This window comes from Nyctereutes procyonoides, unplaced genomic scaffold (assembly GCF_905146905.1).
Source record: "Nyctereutes procyonoides isolate TBG_1078 unplaced genomic scaffold, NYPRO_anot_genome, whole genome shotgun sequence".
Lineage (NCBI taxonomy): Eukaryota > Metazoa > Chordata > Mammalia > Carnivora > Canidae > Nyctereutes > Nyctereutes procyonoides.
In genome coordinates, this window is record NW_026575025.1 from 13,361,177 (window position 1) to 13,377,058 (window position 15,882).

Consider the following 15,882-nt stretch of genomic DNA (forward strand, 5'->3'; position numbering starts at 1 on the left):
CTTTTAGGAAATTCTGGGAGTTGCTAGAGATCAGGGCAAGATGTAGCCTACTTGGGGGGCAGGGTGCTGCACTCTTACCACCCAGCCCTGTGGTATATTTGCAGATTGCTGCTTCAGGGATTCCCAAGACCAGCCTCAGCACCTGCCTTGATACTGAGGGCACGCTCTAGAGCTGTCTCCTGCCTTTTTGGGTTTGGGAAACAGAAGTCTGAGCAGGGCCCAACAGGAGGAGCACCCTTACAGAGTGAACAAGGATTAAGCCTATTATGAGTTCCTTCCACGCACTTCCTTGAAGATAGGGGACAGCCTCAGCAATCAGCACTTCCTTAAGGTTACAGACCTTGAGCTGTCTGCCTCAGGCCCAGTGTGCTTTCCACAGTCTAGAGCTGTGGACTGATAACCACAGCAGGAGCTGCTCAGACCCTTGAGAGTCCTCTCCATCTCCCTTCTCTGCCCCTGGGGCCTCCCCAGCGACTTCGCTCTCCCCACTCTGAGCTTCCGCCTCGACAGTATCAGGAACTGCCCGCTACACCAGTCTGGGGAAAGGGGGAAAGTAGCATTTTCCTCCCTCCAAGGTCTTCGCTCAGTTGCCACCAGCGCAGGTTCTGCCGCATGCCTTGAAGTGGGCCGGTGGCTCCGGCTCCTCATGGCAACACTCCACGCAGTCATAATGCAGGAGGGAAACGTGACTCACCGGGACCGCAGCGATCTGGCCGTGGTTGAGCGGAGTCCGCGAGCTGCCCGGTGGGGACAGAGCTCCCTGACCAGGGCGGGGAAATGGTCGCATGACACCCATTGAAGGATGGACCGAGGGCAGAGGGAGAAGCCGCAGCCCTAGGGAACTCGGGAGTCCGGGGACAGCCTTGAGCTTCGTGAAGTCGGCTCATCCCTCCCCCTTTATTCGCCAGGTGAATTTGGGTTCGGGGGTGGAGCGCCGCGGTCCCTAGCGCCCCTTGAAGGAAGGCTAACCGCGTACTCTGGAACACCCAGCGGGGAACAACCAGTCAACTGGCATCAGCCCCGGCGCCGGCTTTTGTGGTCGCCCTCATAAATATTCATGATACTTTGGGCCAATCACCGCCGGAATGACTCAGAGTTCACCAATCGACTTGCAGCATGCAGATAAGTATCAAAGACTTGCGGCTGGGACGCCCGGGTGGCTCAGCGGTTTAGAGTCACCTTCAGCCCTGGGCGGATCTTGGAGATGCAGGGTCGAGTCCCACATCGGGCTCCCTGCATGGAGCCTGCTTCTCCCTCTGCCTGTGTTTCTGCCTCTCTCTCTCTGTGTCTCTCGTGAATAAATAAATAAATAAATAAAATCTTAAGAAAAAAAAAAAAAAAAAGACTTGCGGCTTTCTCCGAAGCTGGTAGAAGAAACAACGCGGAGTGGAAACGGAACCCTGAGTCGAAGGAGCTGTTTCCCAAGCCGAGGAGCGTGTTTGCGCGATTGGTCCATGCCACGTCACTTCCTATCCGCCTGGCGGAAGTTGCTTCCAAGCGCTTTGCGAATTGTAGGCGTGAGTTCCGGTGGTGGCAGAAGTGGTTGTGTGCTGTCGGGAGAGTCGCGATGGCGGCGGTGGATTCGGATGTCCAGTCGCTGCCTCGTGGGGGTTTCCGCTGTTGCCTCTGCCACGTTACTACAGCCAACCGTAAGCGGTGGTTGTGAGTTTTCGTCTTTGGGTCCTAGCGAGGGTTAGAGTTAGAGGTCATAGTTCTTGGCAGGTCGGTTGGTAGGGCCGCTCACCTCCGTTTTCGCTCCGCCTTGACGAAGGCTGCAGAGTGGCGGAGGCCCTACCACTTTTCCCTCTCCTTCCCAGCATCCGAAATCTCCACAACGAAAGTTTCATTCTTATTTCCTCTTTAACCGTCGTCTGTTGGACGCCACCTTTGTGTCTGGTACTCCTCTAGGCTCTCGGGTGGGGTGAGGGGATTCAGAGGTGGAGACCATTCTGGTGCTCAACAGAGGTGTTTGGAGAGCTGTAGGATCACAGAGAAAGTCGTAATTGACTCAGGGAAGTCCTACAGAGGAGCGACCCAAAGGCAGAGACGGGCGAAGTAGCATGGCATGCATGACTAGAAGGTGGGTTTGGCAAAGCAGACAGGGTTCTTGTATGACAGCACACAGGACTCCATGAAACCTCAGATTCCACTTTTGAAGTCTCGAGTTGTGATCTTCCCTAAACAGGATCTTCTATCCGTGTGTGTGTGTGTGTGTGTGTGTGTGTGTTTGGCACTATCACTGTTTGCCCCATAGGGCAAGCCAAAAATCCAAGATAGTCTTTTCTGGCCCCACGTATTCATTGGTGGCAACAAACAGCTGACCCAGAATTTAACAAAAATAATAATTGCTAACTTTTCCCATGTTCTATATGTGTATACCCTTGTGGTTAGTTCTATTGATATCTTCATTTTGTGTCCCACGAAATTGATGCACAGAGAAGTTAAGTGACTTGCCCAAGATCTCACACAGTTTGCCAGAACTGGGATTTAAACTTGAGCAGTGTGACCTCAGATCGTGCACTTGCAATCTCTCTACCATACCTAGAGACCATCCATGAAGTCTAGGGTCCTGCTTTATTTAGTTCTTCTGTAATATGATCTGGATAAGTTTCCTGTTATTTATTTATTTATTTTTAAAATAATTTTTAGGTGTTGCTTTACCTAGCACTTAGGGTTTAAGAAAAATTTGTAGCTAGTTGTCCTGGGAACTACTTAGAGAGAATACCTTATGTGGACAAATGGACAAGAGAGGGAGGTGAAAAGAGCCAGGACTTGGTTTATTCAAAGGCCACCCTTTCTGTAGCTTGGAAGGATTGGTAAGATTTAGGTATGCATTTAGGTAAAGTCAAGGGGTGGGTACACTGAAGAGTGATTTGGATATTTTTGTTTCACAATTATCTCTGTAGGACCCAGCCTAGATGCCCACTTGGGAGGCCGGAAACACCGACACCTAGTAGAACTACGAGCTGCCCGAAAAGCCCAGGGACTTCGAAGTGTGTTTGTCAGTGGCTTTCCCCGGGATGTGGATTCTGCTCAGCTTACTCAGTACTTCCAGGCATTTGGACCTGTGGCCAGTGTCGTCATGGACAAGGACAAGGTAGAGTGAATGGCTTTTGGGGTAAAGAATGACTCAGGTGTGCCACATACAAGAAGAAATGAGAGAGAAACCAGGAGCCCTGTTTCAGCTGGTGCCTTATGTGGCTTGTCCTTCATGGACACCACAGTACTTGGGCTAATTCAGCTTTGTGAGCCTTCGCCATCCCCCCCCCCCCCCAAACTCCCACCTCCCCGGCTCCTGCTTGGATTTGTCAGTTTGCCAGAGTTAGTCATTGGGGGACTTGTGGATCATTAATTTATTGTCTTCGTTTTACTTGCCAAATATTAACTGTTGACTTAGTACTGGGCACTGTGTGTAGACTGTATTTTTTTAAAGATTTATTTATTTGAGAGAGAGGAGGAAGAGAGAGAATCTTAAGCAGACTCCACATTTAGTGGTGGAGACTGATGTGGTTCTTGATCTCACGACCTTGAGATTATGACCTGAGCTGAAATCAAGAATTGGACACTTAATGGACTGTGCCACTCAGGTGCCTCAGAGTTGTATTTTCAATAGTGAATAGGATAGGGGCACCTGGTGGCTCAGTTGGTTAGGTGTCTGCCTTTGGCTCAGGGCATGATCCCAGGATTGAGTCCCACATTGGGCTCCCTTCTCCATGGGGAGCCTGTTTCTCCCTCTCTCTCTGCCTGCCAATCTCCCTGCTTGTGCCCTTGCTGTCAAATAAATAAATAAAATCTTTAAAAAAAGATGTCAGTAGTGAGTAGGATAGATGTGGCCCCTGCAGGCACAGAGCTTACAGCCTAGTGAATAAAGTAGACAATTAAATGAGTAATTACAAAGAAGTAGGTGCTTTTAAGACTACAACATTGGGAGATCTATCCTAACCCCACAAGAGACTGGTTTATGAACCAGTTAGCAGTTTATTTATTTATTTTTTTTTATTATTTTTATTATTTTTTTTTATTATTATTTTTTTTTAATGATAGTCACAGAGGGAGAAAGAGAGAGAGGCAGAGACACAGGCAGAGGGAGAAGCAGGCTCCATGCACCGGGAGCCCGATGTGGGATTCGATCCCGGGTCTCCAGGATCGCGCCCTGGGCCAAAGGCAGGCGCCAAACCGCTGCGCCACCCAGGGATCCCAATTTTTTTAAATTTATTTATGATAGTCACAGAGAGAGAGAGAGAGGCGCAGAGACACAGGCAGAGGGAGAAGCAGGCTCCATGCACCGGGAGCCCGATGTGGGATTCGATCCCGGGTCTCCAGGATCGCGCCCTGGGCCAAAGGCAAGCGCCAAACCGCTGCGCCACCCAGGGATCCCCAGTTAGCAGTTTATTAACTTATAGTGAGAGGTACACTGAAATTAGCTGGTCAGAATACCCTGTCTTCTGGACAGTGCTAGAGAGAGAGAGGCAGAGACATAGAGGGAAAAGCAGGCTTCCTTCAGGGAGCCCAATGTGGGACTCAATCCCGGAACTCCAGGATCACACCCTGAGCCAAAGGTGGATGCTCAACTGCTGAGCCACCTAGGCATCCCTCTTTTTTTCTTCTAGGCTGACCTTTTGTCAGTTTTTCTTTATTCCTTTGAAAAAAAGTTCACTGTTTTACTGTTGTGTTGTATCATCATATTATAGTTCTCAGATTGTGCTCTGATTATGTAAGCATGGCTTTGGTGATCCCAAATGGCTTTGGCAGCCCATATCTTCTCTTAGGATGGGCTGGGTGTGTTTTTCTTAGAGATCACATTTGGCAACTGACCCACAGCAGCTTTATTTTTTTTAATTTTATTATTTATTTATTCATGAGCGACACACAGAGAAAGGCTAAGACACAGGCAGAGGGAAAAGCAGGCTCCTGGCTGGGAGCCCGATGTGGGACTCGATCCGGGGACTAGGATCACGCCCTGAGCCAAAGGCAGATGCTCAACTGCTGAGCCATCTAGGTGTCCCCCTACAGAAGCTTTAACACAAGAGGTTTAATTGTTTATTTTTTTTAAGAGTTTTTTTATTCATTCATGAAAGACACAGAGAGAGAGAGAGAGAGAGAGAGAGAGGCAGACACATAGGCAGAGGGAGAAGCAGGCTCCCTGTGGGAAGCCCGATGTGGGACTCAATCCCAGGACCCCAGGACCCCAGGAACATGGTCTGAGCCAAAGGCAGACACTCAACTGCTGAGCCACCCAGGCATTCCTAATTGTTTTTTTTTTTTTTAATTTTTATTTATTTATGATAGTCACAGAGAGAGAGAGAGAGGCAGAGACATAGGCAGAGGGAGAAGCAGGCTCCATGCACCGGGAGCCTGATGTGGGATTCGATCCCGGGTCTCCAGGATCGCGCCCTGGGCCAAAGGCAGGCGCCAAACCACTGTGCTACCCAGGGATCCCCTAATTGTTTTCTTTAACAAGAAGTCCAGACCTGGGCAGTCTGGGACTTTACTTTTCTCCTGCTCTGTCATTATTGGGCATGTGGTTCTCACTTCCTAGTTGTTTTTTTTTTTTTTTTTTTTCACTTCCTAGTTGTGATAATACTGCTTGCACATCTTCAGGTGAGAAAAAGGGGCAGGCTGAAGGACAGAGTATAAAAGGCTAATGCCAGCTGAGTCTGACTGTTTTCCCCTGCTTTTCTTTACTTTCCAGGAAAATATCTTTTCCCAGAGCCCACACGTGGGGGGTCTCTTCTGTTTGTGTATCCTTGCATCAGTGACACGCTGGCTCACTTAACTATGGTTTTTAAGAAGTTTTGATGCCTATTAATATTTTCATTGGTGTTAGATGAGAGATTAATTTGGGAAGAATTGGGTCTTTTATACTGAATCTTTCCATAAAAATGCTACGACTTCATTATTGATATCTTTATTTTTTTATTTTTTATTGTTTTTTTAGATTTTATTTATTCATGACAGAGAGAGAGAGAGAGAGGCAGAGACACAGGCAGAGGGAGAAGCAGGCTCTGTGCAGGGAGCCTGACGTGGGACTCGATCCCCGGTCTCCAGGATCACACCCCGGGCTGAAGGCGGCACTAAACCGCTGAGCCATTGGGGCTGCCCTATTGATATCTTTAAATGTAAAGTTTTAGAATTAGTGACTTGTATTAGATTTATTCCTTAGTACTTCATATTTTCTGTTGCCACTGTAAAAGGTACTTTTTTTTTTATCTATTAGTGGTAGAAAGGATAATAATTACATATTGATCTAATATTTAGCAACCTGCTGAATTACTTAAAAAACCACAGACTTTGTTGGGTTTCTATAAAGACAATCATATAATTTGCAAAACAAAACAAAAAACTTTTTTTTCCTGTATGTTGATAAATTGAACACCAATAAAAAATAAATTTATTTAAAAAAAAAAAGAAAATTATAGGAAGCAGAACAGAATCTATCACAATAAAATGCAATTATTAGAGGAATAAACCTGACTTCTGAGAAGGGGAAAAATGTAGGTCAAGAAGACACAAAAACAGGGCAGCCCCTGTGGCTTAGCAGTTTAGCGCCGCCTTCAGCCTGGGGTGTGATCCTGGAGACCTGGGATCAAGTCCCACGTCGGGCTCCCTGCATGTCTCTGTGTCTTTCATGAATAAATAAATAAATAAAATCTTTAAAAAAAAAAGTTACTTATTTATTCATGAGAGACATGGAGACAGAGAGAGAGAGGCAGAGACACAGGCAGAGGGAGAAGCAGGCTCCATGCAGGGAGCCCGACGTGGGACCCGATCCCGGGACTCCAGGATCACACCCTGGGCCAAAGGCAGGCGCTAAACCACTGCGCCACCCAGGGATTCCCGAATAAATAAATAACTTAATGTGCTCACAGTATTTATAGGTGAACTTCCCTGCTGGCTACTTTTAGCGCAGCTATACAGTGTGTGATGGGGATTTCTTCTCATCCTCTCTGGCATAGGTAAAGTCCTCAGAGAGAGCAGAACTATGTAAGACATATCCCATGCCTATGGAATTTGCAATTTCGTTTGTCCTCTTAAACCTGAGTTTAAAAGTTCAAGTTTCTGAAGTCTTCCTCAAACTTAAGTTCAAGCCACACAAAGAATCTATCTGTCCCTGACACAACTGGGAAGTCATTAGACTTATCTCTCTCTCTTTTTTTTTTTTTTTTTTAAAGATTTTTATTTATTTATTCATGAGACACAAAGAGGGAGAGAGAGGCAGAGACACAGGCAGAGGGAGAAGCAGGCTCGACGCAGAGAGCCTGGCGTGGGACTCAATCCAGGGTCTCCAGAATCAGGCCCTGGGCTGAAGGCGGCGCTAAACCCCTGAGTCACCAGGGCTGCCCAGACTTCTTATATCTCATTGGCCTGAATTCTATTACATGGTTACCCCTACCTATGGCAAGCCTGAGAAATGAAATATATATTTTTTAAGATTTTGTTTATTTATTCACGAGACACACACACACACACACACACACACACACAGAATGACAGCGACACAGGCAGACGGAGAAGCAGGATACACACAGGAAGCCCGATGCAGGACTCGATCCTGTGCTCCGGGATTACACCCTGAGCCAAAAGGCAGATGCTCAACCACTGCACCACCCAGGTGTCCCAAAATGAAATATTTTAGTTGGATACCTTGCCCTTACAAGAATCGGGTTGTTTTTTTGTTTTTTGTTTTTTTTTTAAGATTTTATTTATTTATTCATGAGAGACCAGGAGAGAGAGAGAGAGGCAGAAACACAGGAAGAGGGAGAAGCAGGCCCTATGCGGAGAGCCTGACGTGGGATTCGATCTTGGGTCTCCAGGATTACACCCTGGGCCAAAGGCAGGCGCCAAACCGCTGAGCCACCAGGGATCCCAAGAATCGGGGTTCTATTAGTATGAAAGAAAGGGAGAATGTGTATTGGGTGGGCAGATTCCTTCTCCAGAAAACTCAATATGTCTGGTTTTTTTTTTTGTTTTTTTTTTGTTTTTTTTTAGTATGTCTGTTTTTATTTGTATTTTTTTCAAATGTCGAGAATGACCTTTTCTCGGAACTTAAACCTCAAGTTTCTGAGCCTTTTAATTATTTTGACAATAATGACTTAGATTTTTTTTTTTTTAAGATTTTATTTATTTGGGGAAATCCCTGGGTGGCTCAGCGGTTTAGCACCTGCCATTGGCTCAGGGCGTGGTCCTGGGGTCCTGGGATTGAGTCCCGCATCGGGCTCCCTGCATGGAGCCTGCTTCTCCCTCTGCCTGTCTCTGTCTCTCTCTCTGTGTCTCTCATGAATAAATAAATAAATAAAATCTTAAAAAAAAAAGTGGCTGGGATGCAGGCTTCTGAATCTGCTACTCCTGTTCTACCCGATGCCTTCCATGGGGTTCTTGAGAGAAATGTGTGTACAAACACAAGGCCAGCCAAAGAGACACCTACTTATAACAAGGTATGCTACAATAACCCAGACAGTGTGATACTGGGGTGCCTGGCTGCCTCAGTCCCTGGTTATAAGCAGGACGAGGCTCTATCTTTACTACTGAAGAGAATATAAAAGAATATGGACTTTTGCCCTGAGGCAGTCATATTTTTCCTGCTCCTGCTAACATTTTGCCGTGAATGTCATGACACTACTAGATCATGGCATCACACTGTAATGTTTCTGTTATTTCTAGATAGGAAGTCTCTTCAAGGTAATGGATGTTTATATTTCCACCAAGCACAGTTCATTCATTATATGTATTCTAAATCAGTGCTAATAGAATCTAATTTTTTTTTTAAGATTTATTTAGTCATGAGAGACACAGAGAGAGAGGCAGAGACATAGGCAGAGGGAGAAGCAGGCTCCGTGCAGGAGCCCGATGCGGGACTCGATTCCAGGACCCCAGGATCATACCCTGAGCCAAAGGCAGACGCCCAATCGCTGAGCCACCCAGGCATCCCTAATTTTTTTTTAAATTTAAATATTTTATTTATCTATTTATGAGAGACACAGAGAGAGGCAAAGGCAGAGACCTAGACAGAGGGAGAAGCAGGGAGCCCATATGGGACTTGATTCCGGGACTTCTGGGATCATGACCTGAGCCAAAGGCAGATGTATAACCACTGAACCACCAGGTGCCTGCTAATAGAATCTAATTAAGTTAAAAGGGTGAAATTAGGGGATGTTTCAGAGTATAAGCAGTGAAATCATGTCATTGGCAAGAGTAGGGGAGAATGGAATAAGTAAAATGGGATTTTCAGAGGCAAACTGGGATGAGAGTAAAATATGTGGAATAGGAGTGAGGGAGAGAATTATTTTTCTAAACATGTTCCCTGTTCTGTAAATATTCCCAATTTATAGGCAGTCCCCATTTCATAGAATCTCACTCATGACACACATGTCAAACCACATATTTGGATTCTGGATTCCAAAACCATGATCCCTGCCCTTTTTGTGGTTTGCTAGGGCGTATTTGCTATCGTGGAGATGGGGGACACAGGGACTCGAGAAGCTGTCTTGTCACAACCCCAGCACAGCCTAGGAGGACATCGCCTGCGGGTCCGGCCACGGGAGCAGAAAGAGTTCCAGAGCCCAGCTTCCAAATCTCCCAAAGGAGCAGCCCCTGACAGCCACCAGCTGGCCAAAGCACTAGCTGAGGCCCCTGATGTGGGGGCACAAATGGTGAAGCTTGTGGGGCTGAGGGAGTTGTCTGAGGCTGAACGGCAGCTTCGGAGCCTTGTGGTGGCCCTGATGCAGGAGGTCTTCATGGAGTTCTTCCCTGGTGAGTCACCTCCCTTACGTGTGTGAGCCCTTCCTGCCCTTCCCTCCACTGAGTCTACATCCGTCTACATCCCCCACCCCTCTCCCTCAGCTGCGGGCGTTTGGCTGCTCTTCCTTCTTTATGTCCCACTATGTTCTTCCACCCCATTCTCCTCTGTAATGTCACTCAACCTTTCTTCTCTGCTCGGCATCCAGGCTGCGTGGTCCATCCTTTTGGCTCTTCCATAAATAGTTTTGATGTCCATGGCTGTGATCTTGACCTCTTCCTGGATCTGGGTGACTTGGAAGAGTCTCAGGTGAGTGACCAGGGAGGCAGCTTGGAAGAGTCAGTGGGGGGCAGCCCCGGTGGCACAGTGGTTTAGTGCTGCCTGCAGCCCAGGGCGTGATCCTGGAGACCCTGGAGACCTTGGATCGAGTCCCACGTCGGGCTCTCTGCATGGAGCCTGCTTCTCTCTCTGCCTCTCTCTCTCTCTCTCTCTCTCTCTCTCTCTCTCTGTCTCTCTCTGTGTGTGTCTCTATGAATAAATAAATAAAATCTTTAAAAAGAAAAAAAAAAGAAGAGTCAGTGGGAATGGTCATGTGACTCTGGGCAAGCAGGATATCTCCATTGTGCCTTAGTTCCTCATCTGTAAAATGGGAATAATGGAACCCACCCAAAAGGGTTATTGTGATTAGAGAAATGTATTAGGTGGTCATTAGAGAGGATGAATGCTAATGGACACAGGATATGTGGCATTTGTAACAGGAAAAAAAATTTCAAAATGGTATACATTATTATATACTATATTTTGGGAAAAATATATGAAAAGAGATACAGTGAAGTAATTTTGGGGTTATGTTTTGGTCTATTTTCTAAAATCTAATATACAGATCTCCTTTTGGAATAAGGCGGTTGTTAGTATTTTTTAAATAGGCTTTGTTTTTTAGAGTGGTTTTAGGTTCACAGCAAAATTGTGCAAAAAGTACAGTTTTTATATACTCCCTACTTTACAAAAAGGGTTATTTTAAGGATTATTTATTTATTTTGGGGGGGGGCAGAGACAGAGATTGAACTTGAGTAGAGGGAGGGGCAGAGGGAGAGAATCTCAAGCAGACTCCCTGCTGAGTGTGGAGCCTGATGTAGGGCTTGACCTCACGATCTTACGATCATGACCTGAGCTGAAACCAAGAGTCAGATGCTTAACCCACTGAGCCACCCAGGCACCCCACAAAATGGGTTATTTAAAAAATTTGTTTTATCATTCTCCCTATGTTATGTACACATGCACACATATACACTTTATATTTTCAGAATCATTTGAGGGCAGGTTGCATACATGATGCCTGTCATAGTCCAGTGTCCAGTAGGGAAACACAAAGGCATCCTTGTGTACAGCCACAGGACAGACATGTTACCTTATGCAAGTGTAAAATGTTAGGAGACTTTAGTCTGCAGCCCATCCTCCGCTTTCATCAGCTGCCCACCAGCAGGCTCGTGTTGTCCCCCTCAGACTCCTTTACAGTTCCTCTGCCTTCTTTGGTCTTTTCATGACAGTGACATCTTGGTAGAATACAGACCATTTATTTTGTGGCATTAAAACGTTATTTTTAATTTTAAAAAGAGGTTGTGAAATTGAGTTCATATATATAAAACTCCTGGACCAGGGCCTGGCACATAAGCAGTAATGATAGATCTTGGGGGATGTTGCCCAAATGGGGGACAGCATGAGAGGTGAATATTCACTGAGCTCATTTCTATCCACAGCCAGCCCCAAAGGCCCCAGAGTCTCCATCTTTGGACTCAGCCCTTGCATCACCACTGGATCCTCAAGCCCTGGCCTGTACCCCAGCTTCCCCTCCAGACTCACAGCCTCCTTCTCCTCCAGACTCAGAAGCCCTGGATTTTGAAACTCCTTCCTCTTCCCTGGCACCCCAGACTCCAGACTCTGCTTTGGCCTCTGAGACCCTCGCCTCTCCCCAGTCCCTGCCTCCAGCCTCACCACTGCAGGAGGACCTGGGAGAGGGGAACTTGGGGAAGGCCCTGGAACTGGCAGAGGCCCTGAAGGGGGAGAAACCAGAGGGGGCAGCAATGCTGGAGTTGGTGGGATCCATTCTTCGGGGCTGTGTCCCTGGAGTGTACCGAGTCCAGACTGTACCCTCTGCCAGACGCCCTGTGGTCAAGTTTTGTCATCGGCCTTCAGGTCTTCATGGTGACGTCTCCCTCAGTAACCGGTACCTTTGTTTAGCGGGTGGTTGGGAAGGCCAGCTGAGCATTCTGGGGTGGGTGAGGAGGGGGCCCTGGTGTGGGGAGCTCCTGTACTTGCTGAGGTTATCCTTGTTGGGTCCCATCCCGCTTTCTGTCAGTTGTCTCCTGTCTCGCATCCACTTTCATGAATGTAAAGTGTGTTCCTTGGAATACTTTTTTTAGGGGATTTAGGAAAAAGTTTTAGGGTTGAGTAAGTTTGGGAAATGCTGAATTAGATGCAAATCACTTTCTCCCTTCCCACCCTCTTCCCCACTTCCTTTCTCCTTCTCTCCCTCCCTCGCTTTGTTTCTTTGCATATGAAAGGCAATTTGAGCTGTCTTGTAACTACAGCCTTCTCCAATACCCTAAAGGATGCAGTGTTTCCCAGTTTTGATTTCCTTTTGCATGACTTTTCACTTGACCCATGTTGGCAGACACTTGGAAAACCCTCTCTCGGCCTTATTTGCAGGCCCCGTCCTGCAAGCTTGGGACAAGAGCTAGGATAATGGATTCAAAGGGTTCTGCAGCACTCACACCCTTGTCTTTGTTCCAGGCTGGCTCTGCACAACTCTCGCTTCCTGAGTCTCTGCTCTGAGCTGGATGAGCGAGTTCGGCCTCTTGTGTACACCCTCCGCTGTTGGGCTCAGGGTCGAGGGCTGTCAGGTGAGAATGAGTCAGGACACTTGGGGTTGAGCCAGTGTTGGGGCAAAGGCAGGGGTTCATGGAGGGAAGGGGAGGCAGGCACAGGAACCAGGGTTGAGAAAACCAGCGTGGAGGTGTTAGATGCACCTCCAGCATAACTGGAATTATTGTTTATCTAGGAAGTGGCCCCCTCCTCAGTAACTACGCCCTGACCTTGCTCGTGATCTATTTCCTTCAGACCAGGGAACCTCCTGTGTTGCCTACTGTGTCTCAGCTCACCCAGAAAGCAGGTACAGCAGCCTGGCCTCCACCTTCTTTTATCTTGTCAGCTTCAGCTTTCCTCTTGTCTTGTTTAGATGCACTGAGCTACCCCAGGAATGAGATCTCTGCTTCCAAATCTTTCTGCTTCCAAGCTGATCTTCACCTTTTTTTCCTTTTACAGGTGAAGGCGAGCAGGTGGAGGTGGATGGATGGGACTGTAGTTTCCCCAGGGATGCCTCAAGACTGGAGCCCAGCACCAATAAGGAGCCCCTCAGTGAGTCTGGGGAGGCGGGTAGAGGAATTTTTTTTTTTTTAAGATTTTATTTATTTATTCATGAGAGACACAGAGGCAGAGACATAGGCAGAGGGAAAAGCAGGCTCCCTGTGGGGAGCCCGAAACTGGACTGGATCCCAGGACCCCAGGATCACGCCCTGAGTCAAAGGCAGACACTCAGCCTCTGAGCTACCCTGGCACTTGAGGCTGGTAGAGGATTGATAAATGATGTTAATCACTGCTGTAGATTATATCCGTCAGTTAGTTTGTCAGGCATGGTTCTCACAGCATAGTTCTCATGGGATAGCTAGTATTGTTAATACCATTTCACAGATGAAGACACCATGCCTTGGAGCAATTAAGTGGCTTGTTCAAGGTTACACTGCCAGCGAGGGAAAGGAGCAGCATCTGGGGAAGGACGTTGCTGGGGGCACAGGGCAAGAGGCCGGACTTCTTGTTTTAGAGATCAGAGGAGTTTGGCTACAGACACTTCTGAGCTACTTGGAAGGGAAAAGAAAGTCCTTCCAAGAGAATGCCTCTAGTGCAGGCCTGTCTCAGTTCTGGCCTCTGAGTAACCCCTTCTGCCTGGTCGTCCTTCTCTTCTAGGTTCTCTGCTAGCCCAGTTCTTCTCCTGCGTCTCTTGTTGGGATCTCCGTGGCTCACTGCTGTCCCTGCGGGAGGGTCAGGTACTGCCTGTGGCAGGGGGCCTGCCCTCTAATCGCTGGGAGGGCCTGCGCCTTGGCCCCATGAATCTCCAGGACCCTTTTGACCTGAGTCACAATGTGGCAGCCAATGTGACCAGCCGTGTAGCCGGGCGGCTACAGAACTGCTGCCGAGCAGCAGCCAATTATTGCCGAAGTCTCCAGTTCCAGCACCGTTCCTCCCGGGGTCGGGACTGGGGGCTGCTCCCCCTTCTGCAGCCCAGCTCCCCTAGTTCCCTGTTGTCTGCAACACCCATCCCTTTACCCCCTGCTCCTTTCACCCAGCTCACTGCCACCCTGGCCCGGGTGTTAAGGGAAGCACTGGGGTGTCATATAGAACAGGGAACCAAGAGACTGCGGTCTGACAGAGGTGGCCCTGAGGAGTCTCCTCAGGGAGGGACAAACAAAAGATTGAAACTAGATGGACAGGAAAAAAGCTGTGAGGAGGGGCTGGAAGAGCAGCAGGAATGTGTCAGGGACCACAGTGAAGATGGGGTGGAGGAAATGGTTGTGGAGGTTGGAGATATGGTGCAGGACTGGGTGCAGAGCTCTGGGCGGCCAGGGGAGCCACCCCAGACGACCACAAAGCAGCTAGCTACTGGAGGAGAGGGACAACCAGGACATGTAGCATTGGCAGTGCAGAGGCCTCAAGGCCCTGATGCTGATGCAGCCAGAGAAGGTTTTTGGGCTGAGACAGGGAAGGGGGTGTTGCTGTCCTCAGTGAGCTGGCGCTGTGCCTTGTGGCACCGAGTGTGGCAGGGGCGGCGGCGGGCCCGGCGACGCTTGCAGCAGCAGACCAAGGACAAAGGTGGAGGCACTGCTGGCACAACAGCATGGCTAGCGATTGAGGCTCAGGTCACCCAGGAGCTGAGAGGACCAACCGGTACAGCACAGCGGCCAGAGGCTGAGCCGCTCCTGACCTTTGTGGCATCTGCCTCCCAGGCTGACCAGACTCTCACCGTGACCCCAATCCAGGATTCTCAAGGCCTGTTCCCTGATCTCCATCATTTCTTACAAGTTTACCTCCCTCAAGCACTTCGAAACCTCCTCAAGTGAAGACAGGGACCCTAATGGGCAATAAAGCTGCTAGTTTAATAAACACTAGAGTTTCCTTTAATTTCCACCTGGTAGTAATCCTTCCACCCACTACTTGCCCTCCCCAGACCTACTGCTCTTCTCAGACATGCCTTTTTTGGCCACCCTAAAATAAGTCTGGGCCTATTTGCTTCTTAGCATTCATCACCACCTGCAGGGAGGCCTAAATGTGGTGTGTTCCTGCACCCGGAGCCCGCTCCGCAGAGTTCTTGAAGGATGGAGTGCCAGGTGGGCGGCTTGGGCAGTACCTGGAACAAGAACCGAGTTTGCCTCCACTTTACCTTACCGCCCAGATTTATATGGTGATGGCCTGAAATTGGGGTTCAGGGTTCTTTGTCCATTCTCTCACTTAACAGAGTTCATCCTGTTCTGATTAAAATGGGGGAAACACTGTCCGACCTGAGCGTGGGTAAAGGGGTGTCCATCATCGGTGAACTGGCAGCCCTCTGCAGGGTGACGAGTGGCAGGGATCCGCTGTGTTCTCCCTCGGCCCTTCCCGGCTGCAGGCCCTGCACCAAGGCCCTACCTGCAGCGATTGCATCCTGGAGCCCGCAGGGTGGTTTAAACGGAGGAAACCTCACTTTGGTAGAGGGGTTTCTGCTTGGTGAGATTATCCGGTGAGATAATCATCCTCTCCTGTAGAAAACCAGAGCGGGAACAAACGTACTTATCCACACAGGACTTGTTTCCGCCCCAAGTGAGAGTCCCACAATCCTGATGTTAGGGGCCTGGAAGGATCTCCGTCAAGTCACCGCGGGTTTCTGAGCTGGAGGGGAACGCCTCTGGGACCTGGCCCGGCGCGGAGTTGGCAGCCGTGCCACGTCGCCGGGAAGAGGAGGCTTTTCAGCTAGTTCTCAGTTTACCCTCCGCGCCTTTCACCTCCAAGTCGGGACTCGGATTGGCCTCGCCTGCGGGGCGGGTCAGTCAAGAGTCCCG

At 48.6% G+C, this 15,882-nt stretch overlaps 1 protein-coding gene across 2 annotated transcripts; it reads left to right on the top strand.

The window, feature by feature from the left end:
* The first annotated feature begins 1,369 nt into the window (after window positions 1-1,369).
* On the top strand, window positions 1,370-14,950 carry TUT1 (terminal uridylyl transferase 1, U6 snRNA-specific). Of its 2 annotated transcripts, none has more exons than XM_055311816.1 (9): window positions 1,370-1,649; window positions 2,907-3,097; window positions 9,435-9,750; window positions 9,945-10,045; window positions 11,494-11,960; window positions 12,527-12,636; window positions 12,795-12,905; window positions 13,058-13,150; window positions 13,757-14,950. In XM_055311816.1, the coding sequence occupies exons 1-9, from the start codon at window positions 1,568-1,570 to the stop codon at window positions 14,905-14,907; spliced, it is 2,622 nt and encodes an 873-aa protein (XP_055167791.1). In that variant the 5' UTR covers window positions 1,370-1,567; the 3' UTR covers window positions 14,908-14,950. The 2 variants fall into 2 exon arrangements, with proteins under 2 accessions (XP_055167791.1, XP_055167801.1); XM_055311826.1 differs by having other exon boundaries at window positions 1,567-2,080.
* Window positions 14,951-15,882: the final 932 nt, after the last annotated feature.